Source organism: Pogona vitticeps, chromosome 6 (assembly GCF_051106095.1).
Source record: "Pogona vitticeps strain Pit_001003342236 chromosome 6, PviZW2.1, whole genome shotgun sequence".
Classification (NCBI taxonomy): domain Eukaryota; kingdom Metazoa; phylum Chordata; class Lepidosauria; order Squamata; family Agamidae; genus Pogona; species Pogona vitticeps.
The window spans coordinates 74,271,952-74,294,318 of record NC_135788.1 but is presented as its reverse complement, the minus strand read 5'-3'; the positions used below and the strand labels follow the sequence as shown (position 1 = coordinate 74,294,318).

Below are 22,367 nucleotides of genomic sequence, written 5' to 3'. Positions count from 1 at the left end.
GGTATGCTCAAGAATTTAGGGTCTAAAATAATAAAATAGGGTGGCGTATTGTTCTAATACTCCGTTATTTCCCACTGAAATAAAAGACCCGACAGTCGAGAATCAGTCACATTAAAAGAGGGCAAGTGGCAAGTTTTTACTTCAGGCAGCAAGATGTACAGCAGATGACCGCTAAGGAAGGGAACAAGCCAGACTCCGCTATGCCAGTTGTAGCAGCAATAACAATGTCGTGGGGCAGTAAGAACGCCAAATGAAAAATCTGAAGAAACTTCATTCAGGCGCGTCTCGTTTCGCTTTTTATTTCTTTATCAGGGTAACTTAGTTCTCCGGCGCCCAAGACAAGAAGACAACAGAGAAAACAAGCCACCGCCGGCAAACGCGCAAGCGCGACAGGGGACTGCCTGCTACTTCATAGGACGGAGAGTCGGCGCGCGGGGGAATTATCCACGCGCTGCCTCAGAGCCACGCCCCCGCTCGCGCGCGCCGTCGCTCCCTTCTAGTTCTTCTGTCCCGCCCCTCCGGCTTTGTGACGGGGCGCGTTCGAGGCCGAGGTGGTAACGAACAGACTCTGAAAGTCCCGCGTGGAAAAAAAAAAGAGAAAAGAAGAGAGGAGGAGGGCGAGGGCGGGCACGCCGGCAGACGGCACAGAGTTTGTGGGCGTGCGGGTATGCGGCGCCGGGGACGACGGAGGAGACCAGGGCTCCCCTCCGTCTCTTGCGGCCGCCTGCTGGTTCTGGCGTTGTCCTTGCTTCAGGGACTCACCTCAGGTAAAAAAGAGCTCTCGCCGGCCTCACTTCCTCCATTGTTCTTTCCGACCTGAGGGTCAAGGTTTCAGGGACGCTTTCTGAGTTGTGGTAATTTGCTGAGGTGGGAGCATGGTGATTTGAGGGCTAGTCAGATCGAAAGCCTGCAAAGATGCTCTGCTCCCCTTCAGAAATGCCTTCTGTTAAAACAGTAGTTTTTGAACTTTTCTTAAACGAAACTGCCCGGCACTTTTGGACAACATCTCTCCATTCCAAGTGAAGTTTTATGTCTGGGATCAGTGCTTATAGTTCTGCTGCTTGCAATTACACTTTTTGAACCAGAAGTCTTGAGTATTAATCAAGATAAACTTATTTTGATTGAATAGCATTATGTGCACCAGTTGCTTATACAAAACACTTGTGATCAGCAGTTGGTTTCTAATATATTGCAGACCACCATGGCTGTCCTTCTGATAGAGAAGATTGTAATATTTTAATTGATAAATTTGAACCCTGTTTTAACCAGTCAGAGGCCCCAAGGAAGTTCACAGGTGGCATAACCAAATAATGCAACTAAAAGGGGGCAGAACTGACATGAGACTGGATGACATAGATGCTTCATCAGTTTTGGGAAATGGCCAGCTTCTCACCTCATCCCTCATGGTCCTGGCAGTTGTGTCACTGGTGTCTGCTTGTTGGAGCCAAGACACTTGGGAGGGGTGATTTGGAGAAAACAACAACAGCCCATCTGTGGTGGTGCAGGGAATGTTGGGGAGATTTGCTGTCATTCCATCACATATGTGGGAGTGCTTCTATTCCTGCCTCAGGTAGTGGAAGTGTAGCGTGGGAATAGTGATGAATCCTTCATTGCTGCCTTATGCTCAGCTTTTGCCTATAGCCAGCTCAGTTGAGCAAGGTGCTCCTATATCTGAGAGGCTGCAACTGAAACAAAGGGGGATAATGTCACTGTTGACATTATAAAGCCCCCATGGCATGAGCACATGCAAATAGTGCATGAATTTGAAGCTGTTCGAGTTGGTAAATAATCTTAGAACTACAAAGCTGGAAGGGACCTTATGGATCATCAAGTCCAGCCCCTGTTAAGGAGAAACAGTGGAAAATTGAACTTCCAACCTCTGGCACCTCAGCCAAAGACCTAAGCTACTGAATTTTTTTTTTTAAAACCCACATAAATGCCAAAGTGATATGAAAGAGTTTTGGGCTGTTGCATCAAGACTTCCTGATTTATTTTAGTATGAGCTTTAAAAACACACACACATTTACTCAGTCTATTCCATGTGGTAGACTTATGCATAAACCTTCCCCATCCCTTTCTTTTATTTCTGAATCCAGTTGTGCTGGAATTTGAAACAGTATTCTTTTTGTAAAGCTTTTTAGATGGAACCTGTGGAGTACTGAGCCAACCCTTTTCCAAGTGTTCCTGTCTCAGTTTATAGGAAAGCATTTCCTTTAATAGTTAGACATAACAACAGATGTGTCTTTGCACACAGTTTGTCATTTCATTGAGGATAAAATGGGTTGCTCAATTTCATTTCTATTTCCTTTGTAGCTTCCAAGAGGCAATTGCCACATTCTAATATCGGAAATGTGGACACACTCTTTCACTTATGGTAATAAGACTTGTTTGTATCTCCAAAAGGTTCCCCACTCCAGATGTGGAGACTAGACTGGTTTTGCTTTTCCCTTCTCTAAAACTATTCCCTGGAAAAGACACTGATGTTAGAAAAGTGTGAAGGCAGGAGGAGAAGGGGACGACAGAGGATGAGATGGTTGGATAGTGTCATCGAAGCTACCAACATGAATTTGACCCAACTCTGGGAGGCAGTGGAAGACAGGAGGGCCTGGAGTGCTCTGGTCCATGGGGTCACGAAGAGTTGGACACAACTAAACAACAACAACAAAACCATTCACATCTGCACATAAGGTTCATTATCATTAGGTCTTGGAACTTGATCTAAACATGGTACTCCTGCTTTCTCTCCCTTTTATGATCTTAGAAGTGACCCATACAGATTGCAGATCTTTGAATTACCGGTAAAATATTCAGAAACTCTTTGAAGACAAAAATGACTTTGTGGCTGGAGTCCTGTTCTGCATCTTTATGCCATGGAGACATGATTATGTGATCAGCCACATCCATTTGGGGGGAAGTGAAAGATTGCTATACCCTACCCTGGGGATCCCTAAGCTCTCCTTTGTCCTGAGGAAGCCTTTGTGGACCATTGAATGGAGGAGGAAATATTTTAATGTTTGAACATCACAGTCAGCAGTCTTGGTCCCCCCCCCTCCACTGCTCCCAAATACTTCCCAAGGATGAAAGGGATCCTGGGGCTCTCCATAATATTATGTGTGTGTGTGGGGGGGGTGTGGAAATAGGAAGATTTTCATTTATCCCAAATGGCTGTGGTGGATGATGCAGTCACAAAGCTGTTCATTAGGATTCTGGCCAGTATGTCTATATGAGTGTATAAGGGATATTGTGCAAAGATCAGTTATTTACCTGTTTTTTATAACTGGAAAAGAATCTCAGAACTATTCATATCCCACCACTTTTCTACAAGATTCTTTTTATTATGCTATTTTTATTAATGATAGAAGAGCTCCCTCTTGTGGTGTTAGATATTGCATTTTTATGATCAGAAAATGTGATGCCTGAAGTGCAGTGCAAGTAAGATGTAAACACTTTTAATAGACTGCAAGTTCAAAATGCTGCAAAACACACATTCTCATTTCATAGAAATCTTTTTCAGACTTGGTGTAGAAAATAAAGATCTAAAATGCTTTTACGCATCCAGATGTTGTTTTCTTAGTTCAGTAAAATTGAGGATTTAAAGAAAAAAAATGGACCAGGATGATTTAAGTAGAAGTAGATTTTTGCTTTAGAAACATGTAGGTTATAAAGTTAAACAAAGCTTAACCTCCATATCATCAGGTTCCAAAAAATCACTTCCAAATTATGGTTGGTTGGAAACATACATTCCCACTTGTCTGAGAGGAAATTTCATTGAAATCAGCAGTACATTTTGTAGATGTATATAGGATTGCATTGTTTAATGGTGTGTTTTCGTTATGTTATTCTCCATATATCTATTCAGAAGTAGCCTGATCAGTGAGTTTACTATCAGATAAATGAATAATTGGATATAGAATTTTTAGAAGAAAGGTGAGGTGAAAATATCTTAAATAAATAAGGATTGGAGTCCTGTACTACTTACTTAAGATAAAGTTTCATTATGCTCAGTGGAGCTGTCTTAATTTTTAATTGTTTCTCAATGTAGTTTATAATTTGTGCTGCAAGTTTACAGTGACCATATAAAAAAAAGGACAGGACTTTTGTAAGTTTAATAGTAGCAAGCTTTAACTACTAAAATTGCTTTTTCCCTACAGTTTTTAAAGATGTAGGAATTCTGTCCTCTTTTTCATCTGGTCATCTTGTTCAAGCCATATCCAATGCAGTGTCCAAAATTATACACCATAGAATAATTGTGTTGGATGGGGCTATAAGACCATCAAGTCTAACCCCCTGCTCAATGCAGGAATCCAATGACTCCAGTGTTGCAGTGCTTACCACCTCCCCAGTTCCTTTGTCATACTGCTCTAACTGTTAAGAAGTTTTCGCTGATACAGTAGGACCTCTGTATCCTCTGAATCAGTACCCGTGGTTTCACTTAACCATGGATGACTGGTGAAATCTCATGGTACTACAGATCAATCCCTTGGTCCATGCCAGGTTTTCAGGATGCCTGGACCAGGTGGGAGGCTGAAAAACACTCCCCTCTGGGCCAACAGGGGATGGGATTTTTGTTGTTTCTTCCCTCTTGCTCAGGGTTTCCCAGGCATGGGTGAGGTTGGCCCTCAACCAGGGTAAGGCAGGGTGAGGTATGGGTGCTCCAGTCCAACAAACTGCAATGGCCATGATCACACTAGGAACAGGAGAAAAGGGGCAGTGGCTCCAGGGTGGGAGCTGTGCTCCCTAGGTTGAGATGTGGAGCTCCAACACCCATGGGGAAGGGAGATAGAGAAGGACCCAATGGCTCCCACCCTTTCCCTGCTTCTATTGTCTGCTCCCCACCCCTCCCCATCCATTACCAGTCTCCCCCAACTGATCCAGACTGGCTGCCCCCTCTAAAGATTTCAGACAAGAACATTCACAGCCACAAAAAAAGTGAATCTTCTCACTTCATTCTCTGGGCTTGGGGTGGCTGGGGAAGAGAGAGTTGCTGCTGTCACCTTGCTTTGGAAGGGCCTGCTTGTGAAGCTAAGCCGGTGGCAGTGGCAGGGCTTGCTGGAGCAACTAAACTAAGAGGGTGGGATGTGCTTTTTTTCCCTTTAAATAATTATTGTTGCTGAGTGACAATACATGGATGCTGCTATATCTATGTGTTTGCTACTTTCCTTGGTTTTCAGTATCCATGGGGTGCTTGGTATCAGTCCCCCATGGATACGGTGGCCTTACTGTATTCAGCCTAAGTCTGGCTTCCTATAGCTTGAGATCATTATTACGTGCCCTGCACTCTAGGGTGATCGAGAACAGATCTTGCCCCTCCTCTGTATAACACCCTTTCAGGTATTTAAAAAGTGCTATTGTATCTCCCTGTCAGGACCTGATAAGGATAACCGACTCACCCAGGAGTCCTACCGAGATATATAGACCTCCCAGACAAGGATCAGATTTAGGATTCGTTATAGCTGACATTATCTCAGTAAAGGGTTAATCCCAGAATGAAACTGAACAATCAGTGACAAGCTTTCCAAGCTCATATGGGTACCTCATTATACTTCCTTTTTGTTGCAGTAATTCCAGACAATTCCAGAACTTGTTAGATCTGTACAGCTTCTATTTATTTACATCAATTCTAGGTTGCATACTTAAAAATAAGTCCAAATCCAAAAAATATCAAAGAAAATCTTACAGTTTTAAGGAAAAAACTGTAGGCACATATGCTGAAATCCAAACGTTCTACAGTTATTCAAAGACTGTAAGCTTAAGATACTTAAAAATGTATAAAAGCAGAATTTAAGCTTTGGACAAATACCTAGGAAAATACATCTCACTTGTATGCGTGTAGCTATTGAAAATCTAGATGAAAACTTTAGTCATGTTTGAATCAAAAGAAAAAGCATTAACACATAGGCGCTCATAGCCTACAAAATATACAGTGGACCCTCTATTTACGGAATTAATCCGTTTTGGAACGGTGGCTGCAGGTCGAAAAGTCTATAGGTCGAGCCTTCATTGACCTACAATGCATTGAAAACCGATTAATCCTGTAACCGGCCATTTTTGTTCCATTTTGGTTTTTTTCTGGTCTGTCAAACCTGCAGTTCAATGCATTCCAATGGGGGGGAATTCACCAAAAATTAACGAAGACTCAGAACAAAGCCAAATTAAGTTTGCAAAGGTTTTACAGGGTGCACTAACAATTCCAAAGTTTTTGAACAGTTTTTGAACATTTTAAGACACTTTAAAAAAGCGAAAATGGACCTGTCAAAACCATTGAAATGCATTGAAACCTATTCAATGCATTCCAATGGGGGAACCACGTTTCGCTTAGCAATGTTTCTTATGGCGACTTTCGCTTAAGGACGGTAATCCATTCCCATTGGAACGGATTATCCGGTTTTCAATGCATTCCTGTGGGAAATGGTGTTTCGCTTAGCGATGTTTTCCCATAGCGATGTTTTTTTTTTGGAACCAATTAACATCGCTAAGCGAGGCACCACTGTATAGTATTTCCCCTCTAGGTGTAGATCTTTGCACTTATCCCTGTTAAAATTCATTCTGTTGTGTTCAAGCCTATCAATATCTTTTTTGAATATCGGCTTTATTTTTGTTAATAAATCATGTTATGGTGTAATATGTAATGTGTGGTTGTTCATCTGAGGTTGTATTTAGCTAATTTTAAGACCTGCTAAGGATCGAATAATTTTTATAATGTCCTGATACATAAAACAATAGAATTCAAAGAGGCTGTACTATCTTTTTCACATGACTATTGTGTTTTTCACTGAATCTTCCCTTCTCATGATGTTTCCGAAGTAGGACAGCCTCGATTTCAACATTTTTGTCTCCAGAGATAGTTCAGACTTGGTTTGATCTAGGACCCACTTGTCTTTCTGGCAGCCCATAAGATCTGCAACTCTCTCCTGCACCACAGTTCAAATGAATCAGTTTTTCTCCTGTCAGCTTTCTTTGTTATGCAGCTTTCACTAGTACATGGTGATCAGGAAGACGAGTGTGGATGGCCTTGGTCTCCAGGGACACATCCTTATATTTCATGATCTTTTCTAATTCTTTCACTGTTGTGGTTCCTAACATCTGGCTTCCTCTGGTTTCTGGTTCACATGAGAGGGGAGGGGGAAGCCGAGCTTCTATACTTTGCTCACTCACTGTGTCAGTTTTCAGAGAGGTAGGTCTCTTAATCTGTTCAGCCACATATGGCTAAAGTAAAAGAGCTTTTTGTTGTTTAGTCGTTAAGTCGTGTCCGACCATGGACCAGAGCACGTCAGGCCTTCCTGTCTTCCACTGCCTCCCGGAGTTTGGTCAAATTCATATTGGTAGCTTCGATGACACTGTCCTACCATCTCATCCGCTGTCATCCCCTTCTCCTCTTGCCTTCACACTTTCCCAACATCAGGGTGTTTTCTAGGGAGTCTTGTCTTCTCATGAGATGGCCAGTATTGGAGCCTCAGCTTCAGGATCTGTCCTTCCAGTGAGCACACAGGGTTGATTTCCTTTAGACTGGATAGGTTTGTTCTCCTTGCAGTCCAGGGAACTCTCAAGAGTCTCCTCCAGCACCACAATTCAAAAGCATTAATTCTTTGGTGGTCAGCCGTCTTTATCGCCCAGCTCTCACTTCCATACATCGCTACTGGAAAAACTATGGCTTTGATCATATGGACCTTTGTTGGCAAGGTGATGTCTCTGCTTTTGAAGATGCTGTCAAGGTTTGTCATCGCTTTCCTCCCAAGAAGCAGGTATCTTTTAATATCATGGCTGCTGTCACCCTCTGCAGTGATCATGGAGCCCAAGAAAGCAAAATCTGTCACTGCCTCCATATCTTCCCCTTCTATTTGCCAGGAGGTGACGGGGCCAGTGGCTATGATCTTTGTGTTTTTTTTATGTTGCGTTTCAGACCGTTTTTTGCACTCTCCTCTTTCACCCTCATTAAGAGATTCTTTAATTCCTCCCCACTTTCTGCCATCAGCGTGGTATCATCTGCATATCTGAGGTTGTTGATTTTAATTCTGGCAATCTTAATTCCTGCTTGGGATTCCTCCAGTCCAGCCTTTCGCGTGATGTATTCTGCATATGGCACCTTAAATATTAACAGATGAATTTCAGTTTAAACGTTTGTGGATTACAGTGCAGTTCCTCTGACACATAGAGCATAATGGGCTTCAGTACTTAGAATACATGGTAGAGAGGTGAGGCCAAGTGAGGTAAAAAAAAGGGTGAGAATTGTTGAGAGTTCTTGGAACTTGCTTAAGTTCCAGTAAAATGCACAGCGGAAGGCCAACTCTTTAAGGTTAGAATTAGCTATAGAAGTCCTGTTCTGCCCAGTTAGGAAATAAGACTTAGGAGGCGATCTTTAAGTATGAAAGGTTTTGTGTACTGTACTCACTTGCATTCTAAAACAGGCACTCATTAGGCTTAAAGTTGATAGCAGGGAAAGTAGCAAAAATAAGATTTGTTCCCTCAGCCCATGTGGTTGGGAGGATCCAGTCTGGAGACCCAGCATCTTCCAAGGCGAAAAAGGGTCTGAGACAAAATAGAGTCTCTGAAACAGGTGTGGAGGAGAAGGGAAGAACAAGGGCAGAGTTTCTCTAGCCTGGAAGTTAGTTAGCATGCAAACAAACAAGCAAACAACTTTGTCTGTGAGGGAGGTCCCTCCTTCCATGTGTTGAAATTTACATCAAGATTGCTAACTAGCCAACAAGAATTACATTAATAAAACTGTCATTATTGTTAACATCAGTAATGATCAGTAGACTGGGTAAATATGTTGTTAATGAGCAACCAGATGATTTTCAGACAATCTGCAAAGGTGAGATTTAAAACATATTCTTGTCTATAGCCATATCCAAAACTATGGATAAATCTGAAGTTTTAATACATACATATACAGTGGAACCTCTACTTACGAACGTCCCTAGGTATGAACATTTCACAATATGAACAGCTCCGGCCGCAAAATTTTGCCTCTACTTGTGGCCGGAGCCTCAAGGTATGAACAAAAAAAGGCAGGGGAAAAGGGCGGGAAATTTAAATTTGCTAACCGTTGGTGGCGAAGAGGCTGCTTCTTTGTAGTTCTTTCGCCCCAACAGTTAGGAAAAGGGAGGCTTAGCCTCCTGGGCTTCCAACGCTGGCACAATTGGTGGGTCTGCTCATGAATAAGGGCCAACAAAGCACAGGTCTACTCATGAGTAAGTGCCACCAAAGGCCCTGGGTGGGGCTCGTGGATGGGACGTGCGGCAGTGGTGCAGGAGGAGGAAGGAAAAGGGCGGTTGGGGCAGCTTTGGAAGCCTGGAAAGCCTCTGCAGAGGCTTCAGACTGGTAAGGTGTTGCTTTTTCCTTTTAAAAAAGTTCTGGGTGGGTTTTGGAGGGTAGGTTTGGGCAGTGGGGGGTATGTTTCTGTGTTGTTTTGTTTTTTGGTGATTTTTTTCCCCCAGTCCCAGCGTGGGACTTGCTCCAATGTTTATTTTTGGATTTGTTTGTTTTTGGTGGGGTTTTTTTTGTAGTCCCACTGTGGGACTTGTTCTGTTTATTTTTTCCCTCTTTTTTGTGATTTTTTTCTTTGGCCGGAACAGATTAATCGGTTTTCAATGCATTCCTATGGGAAATGGTGCTTATATTAATGAACATTTCTACTTACGAACGCCGAGTTCCAGTACAGATTAAGTTCATAAGTGGAGGTTCCACTGTATTGAAATCTAGTAATAAGTCACAACATGAGTAGGCCTGTGGAATCAGTGGAATGTAGAGAGGAATTGACTCTCCAAATTCCCACTAATTACTGAGCCTATGAGTTGTAATTTATTTCAGAACCCTTGCTTCCATTCAGTCCTTTGAATGGTCTCTCTCTCACTCAAAACCTTCTTTGTAATTCAGCCATTACTTTGAGATCTGTAACAGAATGTCCTGGGAGACTGAAGTGTTGTGAAACTGGCTTTTGTGTGCTGCTTAGGACAATGTAGAATGCTGACAAAGCATAGTGTTGATTGTGTTAGGAGATGAACACGTAACAAGCACTTGATGTAGTGGGTGACCTTGTCAGAGCCTGTGTTGGTGCTACTAGACCACTTCTATGGACACAGTTGGCGTCTGGACTTGTAGCAGGATGTTGTTCCTGTCTCTGTGTTGTGTGGCCTGTTTTGTGTTAGCAGTTGTTTAAGATTGGGAGTAAAATTGTGGGCTGCTATACCACAGGTATGGACGTGGGAACTTGTAATTTTCCTAAATAGATGGTGTGCTTTGTCATGTTCTCTGTACAGTATATATAAACCTGTGACCTCCTTATTGTTTACATGTATCTGAGGAAGTAGATTGTAATCAATGAATGCTCACATTGAAATAGATCTGTTAACTGTTCAGGAACCACAGCTCTTTTGTCTTTAGTTTTTGTTAAACATAAACCATTCTCTGATGCACCCAGGGTGGATAAAAATCTATGTTTTTTAATGAATTAATTTAAATCACAATTTAAATTAAAATTTTTAAAAATCTGATTTAAATCAAGTACCCCCGTGGCTGCACCTGTCTTCAGTCTCCTTTGATACATCAGCCTGTGTGACAAGTGGCCAGGTAACAGTATGTTAAGAAATTATCAAGATCCATTCCTGAAAACAACCCTAAAGGTTTGTAGTGGTGTAAAATATTTCCATAACACCTCTACCACCTTGCTTGCCTTTTTCTAGAATGTTTTTGGTGCTGAAACTTGGATAACCACAATTTAGATGATGGATAGAGAAAGGAATACACAGAATAAGGTATTTGGAGGTTAACCCATCTCACCTGAGAGTCTTAACTATATGAGACACTACTTCCATATTCAGAGGAAATAAATCTTTAAGAGGAAAAGTTTTTCTGATATTCTAATACCACCTTGCCTCAATCTGCATTTAGCATATTAGCTTAATTTTGTTTTCTTATTTACTAACTGGAAGACAGCACAGCATTTTTGTGTATCTGATGTCTCAGGCAGGTAGAATGAAAACTTTGTTTTGCTTGCCAAAAACAACGGTATAAGAGAAAGAAATATGCTTTAATGAGTCATGTGCGGTCAGAGGGCCACATACGGTCTGCGAGCCACTCCTGTCTGGCCACGGACAGTTTTGAACATCAAAACCATTTATAGTTTTTTGTCTAAAGTTGATCAGTTGCTTATCTTTAACATATCGCAAAATGCCTCTTTAGTATTTGTGAAGATTAACAAGTTTAAAATAAAAACAATCATAACATCACTGTTTCATTTTATTTTTAAGTAAAGTTGGTTCGCCCCCCGAACACAGTTCAGATTTTTCATGTGGTCCCCCTATAGCAGGGGACAGGGAACTTTTTTACCTTTTACCCCCCTCCAAAATTTATATACACCGACATTACCCCCTTGATTCGAAAGGAAGGAAAGCATACATTATTTGAATTAAAAATATTATTGAATCTACACAGACTATGTACAGAACTAGCAGGATGCACCAAATTTGATAAAGATGTGCACTATTTTGCTGGAACACATTGCACTTCAGCCATGGTGTGGTATAGGGAGTAGTAAGGTGTCCAATGTGCCTAGCAAGTTGCATTAAATTTTTGCTAGCAGAGCTAAAATCATCATCAGTGGCTGCCAGAGTGGTGCTAGCAATGACATGCTTGCTAGAAACAGCCACGCAGAATGGGGGGGGGCTTTCTCTACCACTTTAATCATTCTATGTGTGGTGTGCAAAAAGGAACAAACCGGGCTAAAGGTCATGTTACCCACCCTGGTGCCACAGCCCAATATCAAAGGATCAGTGTGCTTTTTTTTATCATCATCAATGGAAAACTCAGCAGTGGCCAGAGGATTGGAAAAGATCAGTCTACATCCCAACCCCAAAGAAAGGTAGTGCCAAAGAATGCTCCAACTACTGTACAATTGCACTCATTTTACATGCTAGCAAGGTTATGCTCAAAATCCTCCAAGGCAGGCTTCAACAGTATGTGGACTGAGAACTCCCACAAGTACAAGCTGGATTTCGAAGGGGCAGAGGAACTAGAGACCAAATTGCTAACATGAGCTGGATTATGGAGAAAGCCAGGAAGTTCCAGAAAAACATCTACTTCTGCTTCATTGACTATGTAAAAGCATGGCAGAAAGTGAGGAGGACTTAAAGACCCTCTTTGTGAAAGAGGAGAGAACAAAAAATGGTCTGAAGCTCAACATCCCAAACAAACAAACAAACAAAACAAACAAACACCAAGATCATGGCCACTGGTCTCACAATCTCCTGGCAAATAGAAGGGGAAAATATGGAGGCAGTGATAGATTTTACTTTATTGGGGTCCATGATCACTGCAGAGGGTGACAGCAGCCACGAAATTCAAAGATGCCTGCTTCTTGGAAGGAAAGCAATAATAAACCTAGACAGCACCTTAAAAAGCCACTCTTCTCTCCCCCCCAGCTTAATTCAAGGTTTCTCTTTTGCTTGCCTGTTCTTTTTCATAGTTTTGAGACAGTCTTTCTCACTCACTCTCTTTCTGACACACATACACATCCATCTACCCACTCTCCCTCCCTCCCTCCATTTTCTCCATACATTTAAATAAGCCCCGGATTGATGGATTGCCCTGGGCTAATCCACAGCTGTAACCAATCAAGCAGGCTTATCTCTGATCTCTGAAAGAACGAGGATTTACAAGTGCCCTGCTGCAACCAAGGAAGTAACAGGGAGAGGTGGCTTACCATTTGAGGTTTGGCTGCAGAGGGTGGGGGTTGGTAGCACTCTGCTCATTACCCCCAGGATTTTCACTTTCATCCCATTTGAGGTAATGTATCCCTGTTCCCTGACCACTGCCCTATAGAAATTAATTGCCCACCCCTGCTTTAGGGAGTCAGTCCATCTTTCATTTCGTCGTCTTCTTTTCCTGCTCCCTCCTATCTTTCCCAGCATTATTGTCTTTTCCAGAGAATGGATGATCTTGTTCTACAGTGACACATTCTTACACTTGAAGAACTTTTCTAATTCCTTCTTTGCTGCCCTTCCTAGTCTGAGACTTCTGATTTCTTGGCTGAAGTCTCCATTTGAATTGATTATTAGAAATAAGGTATAAAAATCTCTTCAACTGTTTTAATTTCTTCATTGTCAAAGTTGTCTAGTTCTTCTGTAGTCATGATTGTTGTTTTCTTAACATTCTACTGCAGTTCTGCTTTGGCACTTTCTTCTGTCATTTTCATCAGAAGTCATTTCAAGTCTTTGCTGCTTTCTGCCACCTTTTGCTGCCTTTATGTCATCTGCATATCTTAAATTATTGATGTTTTTTCCACCAACTTTCACTCCTCCTCCTTTTGAATCTAGTCCAGCTTTCAGTATATGTTCTGCATACAGATCAAACACATAAGGGGATAAAGCGTACCCTTTTTTGACAGCTTTGTTTATAGCAGTGGTTTCCAACCTTGGGTGATGCAGGTGTTCTAGGACTGCAACACCCTTCACTGCTAGCTGTCCTGGTTGGGGTTTCAGGGAGATGCAGTCTAAGAACACCTGAGTTCCACAACGATGGAAATCACTGACCATTCTGTCTCTCCATCTTCTGTCCTGACCGTAGCTTCTTATCCACAGTACACGCTATGCATCAGGACAATCAAGTGTTGAGGCACACCTATTTCATTCAGAAATCATGTATGTTTCAACAAAAATTGTCCAAGTAGGATGTAGATAACCACAATTTTCATCCCGTAATTGCTACTGTAAACGGTCTACTTGTGTAGAAGGGACAAGTAGAGATTTCAGGCTTTGTTAGGATTGAGACATAGAGCTGTAGCATGAAGTAACTAAGAGCTGTAATGAAAGAGTTGCCAAAAAAAGAGATTGTGGCGATCTACTCTGAAGTCCCTATCCCCCCAGGCCTTCACGAGGTTCTTGCTCTTCTTCTTTCTTCGCTGCCACCAGATAGTAATTCTTTAATATCAGTTACTTATAGAGACAAGTGTGCTGTTCAAAACATAAGTCTTTTATTTGATCAGGGAATTAAATAAATGAGGAATATTCGTGGGATAAATCACAGGCTGCCAATCACTTGTATGTGAATCAAATCTGATATAACTTTAAAACTCTTTTAACCCTCTGTTTCAATCTAGGCTCTTACAAATCTCTAACTCACTTTCCAGACACTTTCAAGTTTCACACTGTCTCTCACTCACAGAATCTCCCCTCATACTCCATACACCAGTCTTTATATCCAGCTCCCTTCCCCCTTGGCTCCACCTTCTGTCCACTCATAGGCTCCTTCTTCACTGTTCCTCTGTGATGGAGAGGTGAGAGCAGGGCTGTTCACTACAGAGATGTTTCTGTGAGGAAGATAACATGGAACCTCTAATCAATGGTAATTGTGCAGTAGTTACTACATTGTTACCATTGATGAAAATAACATTGCAGGATTTATTGGCTTCTCAATTAAATATCAATCCAGACTTCCCTTATTAGAGCATATCAGGGAAATCTGGTTTATTACAGTCTAGGTTCTTTGTACTCAGAATAATAGAAAATATAGGGCAAGAATGTATGGTCATAGCACTTGCCTCCAAGATTGTAATGAATGGTTTGTGCAACCTGGGATCATTATCTAAATACAATTGTCTCTATACTGTTTCTTATTTTTGCCATCTGCTTATCTGTAAATACTTAAATGACTATTCCTTATTGCTGCCATCTGCTTATCTGTAATTTTTTTAATGACTTTTGTTTTCTAAGCAGTTATGGTTCTTTTGTCCACTTATGTTTTTCTTTTTGTTTTGACAGTTCATTCTTCTGCCACGAAGGAACCTAATGGAGTGAAAGTTGTAGGATCAACCAATTTGCCAGGTATACAGTTAAAGATTTTAAATTCATACATGCTAATCACTCTTTAAAATTGTGTGGAGACTTCAGCTATTGATTGTGTTAAATCTATCAATTTGCGGCTTAATGAACTGAGAATATGCACAAGGTTCATGCATGGACATGCAGACCCTTTGTTTCACTCCTCCATATTAAATGGGAAAGCAATGCAAACAAGCTGCTGTTTTCATGACATCTGAGTCAGGACCCATGTTTTTTTTTTAAATCTCTATTCAATGCGCGATATGATGCCATGGTATATTCTGTGCCTTTTGGTTTCCTGCCTTGTTTTTGTGATAGGAATAGTAAAAGTAATCAAGTTTGTGCTTGCCCAGGTTTATTAGTCTGATGCATAGTTATTGGAATGAAACTTAACTCATGAATGTCTTATTTTCTTCTAGGGCAATTTTAATTTAATCTGTCACACCCTCAAAATTGTACACATTCTTACCCATTGAACTCACTAGGACATATATAGAATTGTCTATAGTACTGGTTCCCAACCTTGGATTACCCAGGAATTCTTGGACTGCAACTTCCAGAAACCCCAGCTAGCAGAAGCTGGTGGTGAAGACTTCTGGTAATTGCAGTTCAAAAACATCTGGGTTAACCAAAATTGGGAATCTTTGGTCTATAGTAAGAGTACCGTGGGCAGTTTTAGCAATGTAATTGCAAAAGAGAGATTTTTAGAAGTATAGTGTTTGGGACATTCTAACTGTAATCAAAATTTGACAGAATGGGGAAATAGGAAGGAACTGATTTTGAGGTGATGGAATCTACTTCTAATAGTCAAAAGAAAATTGTATTTCTAACTTGTACTTTAAAAACAAAATTATAACCTTGAACAGATAAGGGGACAATATGCATCCTTGTCTGACACCTTTGCTAATAGTAAGGTTTTCATGTTTGCTTACAGCACTTACATTTTTCCTACTATCTAAGAGAACTGAGGCTTTAAAAATTTTGTATTTCATAATTGTTGATGGGTAAATGGGGATGGATCCTCTTGGTTGCTTACAATTGGTATTAATCATATACAGGTAATTTTGGGCTTCAGGAAGCAGCATGTGTGTAGCAGAAAATATTTTTATATGCAGCAGGATATTTGGCAGAGAATAAGATGACTGGAGCATGCTTGAAGATTAATGCTGAGGTGCTTTTTCATTCAGTTTGAAATCTTGTGTCATATATGTTTTCATTTAATTAATTGTATTTGTTACAGCAGCTTCAATGGCTGGATGGATGTTTCTAGGCCCAATTCAGAGTGCTGGTTATGACCTATAAAGTCCTATGCAGTTTAAGTCTCAGCTGCCTGGCAGGCTAGATTGCCCTCTTCCCTCTTGTCTTTCTAGCAACACTTGAAGACCATTTTAAAAACAGATTTTTAACAATTAATTGGGCAGTGTTTGATCTTATGTGCTGAATGTTATGAAGATGAGGATTTGTATGACATAGAAATGTCAGAAACATGCAAAACATTAATGACCTTAAAGTAAGTTAAATGTGACCAATTAAATAAAAATAACTCTACAATTTTTATGAAATTAGCACTTAATTTTTAAATGCCTGTGCTTATACAGACACATAAAAATTACAAGATTTATTCTTCTTCACTTCCAGTACAGATGTGCTAGTACTGAAAGAATCAAATTAACCTTTTGAGAGTAATATGGTCATACCTGGATTAGATTTCATCAATAACAGAATCACATTGGATGATCATGTGTATCTTGAGGCTATCAAACTCAAAACTCCTTCTGTTAGTATGTTTTGTATCTGGAGATACAGTCTGACATTATAAGAGGTTATCTGAACAAATTTGAAAAGGGACAGCTCATCTGTAGAAAATTCTGGTTCAAAGACATCAGATTTTTGCTTCATCCATTCAGAAGGCTCACGGCTCCATGCCAAATATGGCTCCCGCTCCGGTCTGTGCTGGGTGATTTCTTCAGAGGGAAGAAGTCCGGGTTTGCCTCCGATTCTTCTCCCTCTGCTGCTCCCCATCTGCTTCAGAGAGACTTCTCCTAGACTCTCCTTCGATTCCCATTTCAAAAGGGGGATCCCGGACCGGGCGGTTCCAGTATTTCCAGAGAGAGCTCTTCTCTGGAGCTACTGGCAGCACCACAACAATACCCCGCCTCCTACATTAGGATAGTTGTTTTGAATCTCTTCAACAACTCTGTGTAAACCATGTGCAAGGCATGTGAAATGGATCATTTCCAGATTAAGAAGTATATGTTCCTTGGCTGCTTTAGTCATGTATGGAGTGGCATCTTTTGCAAAGAGGAAAATGTTTCACCTTTGTGCACCACCTAGCCAGAGCAGTTTCATAGAAATGTCAGAAAGAGTAGCAATAGTGGAACTGTTTGCTTTTTGTAGGGTTTCGCATGTTAGAAGAAATTTCCTTCCTTCCTTCACCAGGCTTATCAAAATATCTTCCATTTACATCACTTGTTTCAACCCATATCTTATTATCAACAGCAGCTCTTATCTTTCCTAACACATCTTTAGAGCAGGCAGAGATGTAATTATTCCTTAGAGTTGATTTTAGGCATGTTGAAATTGTCAGGGGGGTTGCTGATTACCAAAGTATCACCAAAATATGACCAAAACATAACATTTATTACAAAATTAAGCAGAAATATGATGTAATATTTTTAAAAGACCCAAATATGACTTTGAAGGCAAAATAAAAACCATGTAATTCTCTCCAGATTACTCATAAATATTTTCAATTAACTTAAAAATTTATATAACGGTTTTTATTGTAAACATCCTCATCATAGTTTCACGGATAAGGAATCACCGCTAAACACAGTGCGGATACTGAGTCAAGATATTCAGATGAAAATTGGAATTGCCAAATTTGCATGCTATATAGACAATACTGTCTGTACATCATGGTAAGATCCAATAACTAGATGGAATAGAGTTTAAAATAATTATTGAGTGATAAAAATGTTAAAGAACCTGACAGAAAGGGAATACGGTGGACCCTCGACTTTCAAAATTAATCCGTAGTAGAACAATATCAAGAAATTTCAAACAGTATTACAAGCAGTTGTAGACTCTACAAATAACACCACCAGAGCTACAGAAACTGGCAATATTAGGAACAGCATACATAATTTTCCAACATTTAATAGATAGATTTTTGATTAAAACTTGTATCTTATATAATACCAGTCAATGTTTTTATAGTTTTAATTGACTATGCCTGATATATTTTTGAACAGAAACAAAATAAAATTCTGTAGTTGTATTGCTTATATGCTTTCGTTGCAGTTCATCATTATATTTATTCTGTATTTTCAGTGAAAGTTTATGTCAGATTGAATCATAACAGCCCACGTATTCTATGTATAACAAATCATCTACGGAATTCAGAATTGATTGATCCAATATTTCAGTGGCATGGACCGGGAGGTGATCTAGTTGCAGGTGAGTTTTACTCCTCAAATAGAACCTGCTTTTAATTCTTTAAGCTAAACCACAGAGAAAGAATGCATTAATTCAATGTTTATTTTTTTTTCATGTTTCTTAGTCTTGGGATCAATAACAGAATGTCCTGAAATCCCACACAGTGAATCAGTGGCCAAAATTATCTTGTGTAGTTTTATGCAGTATAAACCATGTTTCACCATAATATGGCAATGGGAATATTTAATTTAATTTAAATTAAATGAAAGCTTCCTCCCCCCCCCCCATACACACTTTTCAGGTTCTGAGACTCACTCTTCCTATTTGCGATCCAGTCACCTTCAACTTATACTAACTGTATGAATGAGTGACCTAGAAACAGCTGTGCTAAGCCCTTGTAAACTCAAGGCTGTAACTTCCTTTATGAAGTCAATCCATTTCATATTTGGTTTTCCTTTCCTGCTGCCTTTTGCCTTCCCTGGCATTATTGTCTTTCTAGCGAGTCTTGCTTTCTCATGATATACCCAAAGTATGATAGCCTCAGTTTCATCATTTTTGCTTCAGATAAATTTGATTCAGTCTAGAACCTACTTTTTGTCTTTGTGGCAGCCTAGATTATCCTCTTCCAGTATTACAGTATATTTAAAATGAATCACTATCTTTGCTGTCATTTTTCTTCACTGCCAAATTTCAGTTTGCATAATAACCAGGAACACAATAGTGTGGGTGTTGATTGCCTTGGTCTCCAATGACACTTGAACTTTTTAAATTCTTTCATTGCTGGGAAGCCCTCTCCTGGGCTTCCTCCCTCATTTCTAGTTTGGATTCAAATATATGTTTGGAAACTGCTTTCATTTTTATTAGTCACTGAGTGCCATTTCATTTGACTGGTATATTGGGATTACTTTTAATATTGTTGATTTAAACACAATTTATCTTAACTATGCATCGTTTCATAGCACAGTTCATGACACTAACTTGTTAATCAACCAGAATTAAATTTAAGACCAATTCTGGGATTGGATTACATGGCAACCTGAGGTTATTCAAAAGTAGGGAAGAAAACTTCCAGATTCCTGTTTTCTGATGTGGAAGGATGAGAGAGTTATTCTTGGTTGAGGGGAGGCTTAGCGTTGTTCAACACTTTGGCTGAAAACCTGTTGTTTAGGGTAGTAGTTCACACCAGATTAGGCTAATTGAATCTGAGGAAATTTGGTGAGTCAGTTACTCCATTAATTCCAATGATTCAAGTGGGCCTATTCTAGTTATGATTTACTATGATAAATTACCCCTTCATGGATTGCTGCCTTGTCGTGGCAAAGGGGCTTGATTAATTCAGAGAAGCTATGGGCTATGCCATGCAGGGACAACCAAGACGGACAGGTCATAGTGGAGAGTTCTGAATAATCGCGATCCACCTGGATCAGGAATTGGCAAGCCACTCCAGTATCTTTGCCAAGAAAATCCCATGAACAGAAACAAAAGGCTAAAAGATATGACGCTGGAAGATGAGTCCCTCAGGTCGGAAGGCGTCCAACATGCTACAGAAGAAGAGTGGAGGACAAGTACAAGTAGATCCAGAGCTAATGAAGTGGTTGGGCCAAAGCCGAAAGGACGCTCACTGTGGACCTGCCTGGAAGTGAAAGGAAATTCCGATGCTGCAAAGAAAAATACTGCATAGAAGTAAGGTGGATGTGGTCAAACAGGAGGTGGCAAGAATAAACATTGATATCCTGGGCATCAGTGAGCTAAAATGGATGGGAATGGGTGAATTCAATTCACACGATTATCATATCTACTTTTCTGGGCAAGAATCCCGTAATGGAGTAGCTCTCATAGTCAACAAAAGAGTTGGAAAAGCTGTACTGGGATAGAATCTCAAAAATGATTGAATGATTTCAATACGAATACAAGGCAGACCTTTCAACATAACAGTCATCCAAGTTTATGCAACAACCACCAATGCTGAGGAGACTGTAATTGACTTACATCGCCTTCTAGAACTGACATCAAAGAAAGATGTTCTTCTCATTATAGGAGATTGGAATGCTAAAGTAGGGAGTCAAGAGATAAAAGGAACAATAGGTTTGGCCTTGGAGTTCAAAACGAAGCAGGGCAAAGGCTAATAGAGTTTTGTCAAGAGAACAAACTGGTCACCACAAACACTCTTTTCCAACAACACAAGAGGCGACTCTACACGTGGACATCACCAGATGGGCAAAACCAAAATCAGATTGATTATATTCTCTGCAGCCAAAGATGAAGCTCTATAAAGTCAGCAAAAACAAGACCTGGAGCTGACTGTGGCTCTGATCATGAGCTTCTTATGGCAAAATTCAAGCTTAAACTGAAGAAAGTAGGAAAAACCACTGGGCTAGTCATGTATAATCTAAACCAAATCCCTTATGAATACACAGTGGAAGTGAAGAACAGATTTAAGGAACTTGATTTGGTGGACAGAGTGCCTGAAGAACTATGGATGGAGGCTCGTAACATTGTACAGGAGGCAGCAATAAAAAGCATCCCAAAGAAAAGGAAATGCAAGAAAGCAAGGCGGCTGTCCAACGGTGCCTTACAAATAGCAGAGAAGAGAAGGGAAAGAAAATGCAAGGGAGATAGGGAAAATTACAGAAAATTTAATGCAGACTTCCAGGAGAGGCACCTTCTTAAATGAACAATGCAAAGAAAGAGAGGAAAATAATAGAAAAGGATAGATCTGTTTTTTTAAAAAATTGGAGATATTAAAGGAACATTTTGTGCAAAGATGGATATGATAAAGGACAAAAATGGGAAGGACCTTACAGTAGCAGAAGACATCAAGAAGAGGTGGCAAGAATACATAGAGGAATGATACTAGAAAGATCTGGATGTCCCGGACAACCCAAATAGTGCAGTTGCTGAACTTGAGCCTGGAGAGTGACATCAAGTGGGCCTTAGAAAGCCTGACTAACAACAAGGCCAGTGGAGGTGATGGCATTCCAGTTGAACAATTTAAAATCTCAAAAGATGATGCTGTTAAGGTGCTACACTCAATATGTCAGCAAGTTCTGAAAACTCAGCAGTGGCCAGAGGATTGGAAAAGATCAGTCTGCATCCCAGTCCCAAACAAGAGCAATGGCAAAGAATGCTCCAACTACTGTACAATTGCACTCATTTCACATGCTAGCAAGGTTATGCTCAAAATCTTCCAAGGCTGGCTTCAGCAGTATGTGGACCGAAAACCCCCAGAAGAACAAGCTGGATTTCAAAGGGGCAGAGGAACTAGAGACCAAATTGCTAACATGCGCTGGATTATGGAAAAAGCCAGAGAGTTCCAGAAAAACATCTACTTCTGCTTCCTTGACTACGCAGAAGCCTTTGACTGTGTGGACCACAACAAACTATGGCAAGTCCTTAAAGAAATGGGCGTGCCTGACTACCTTATCTATCTCCTGAGAAATCTATATATGGTACAGGAAGCAACAGTTAGAACTGGATATGGAACAACTGATTGGTTCAAAATTGGGAAAGGAGTACGACAAGGCTGTATATTGTCTCCCTGCTTATTTAAGTTATATGCAGAATACATCATGCGAAAGGCCGGAGTGGATGAATCCCAAGCCGTAATTAAGATTTCCGGAAGAAATATCAACCACCTCAGATATGCAGATGATACCACTCTGATGGCAGAAAGTGAGGAGGACTTAAAGAACCTCTTAATGAGAGTGAAAAAAGAGAGCGCAAAAATGGTCTGAAGCACAACATCAAAAAAAAACTAAGATCATGGACACTGGTTCCATCACCTCCTGGCAAATAGAAGGGGAAGATATGAGGCAGTGACAGAGTTTACCTTCTTGGGCTCCATGATCACTTCAGATAGTGACAGCAGCCATGAAATTAAAAGACGCCTGCTTCTTGGGAGGAAAGCGATGACAAACCTAAACAGCATCTTAAAAAGCAGAAACATCACCTTGCCAACAAAGGTCCACATCGTCAAAGCTATGGTTTTTCCAGTAGCGATGTATGGAAGTGAGAGCTGGACCACATAGAAGGCTGACCTCCAAAAAATCGGTGCTTTTGAATTATGGTACTGAAGGAGACTCTTGAGAGTCCCCTGGACTGCAAAGAGAACAA

General features: G+C 40.5%; 1 protein-coding gene across 2 annotated transcripts in view; it reads left to right on the top strand.

The window, feature by feature from the left end:
• Positions 1 to 442: 442 nt before the first annotated feature.
• ZPBP (zona pellucida binding protein) overlaps positions 443 to 22,367 on the top strand; it is a 53,065-nt gene continuing 31,140 nt past the window's right edge. The window contains exons 1-3 of one of the 2 annotated variants that reach the window (XM_073003879.2): positions 443 to 767; positions 14,757 to 14,819; positions 18,150 to 18,275. In XM_073003879.2, the coding sequence (XP_072859980.1) occupies positions 668 to 767; positions 14,757 to 14,819; positions 18,150 to 18,275 (289 nt within the window). In that variant the 5' untranslated portion in view covers positions 443 to 667. The remainder of the gene's footprint in view (positions 768 to 14,756; positions 14,820 to 18,149; positions 18,276 to 22,367) is intronic. The other variant, XM_073003878.2, reaches the window with a different exon arrangement.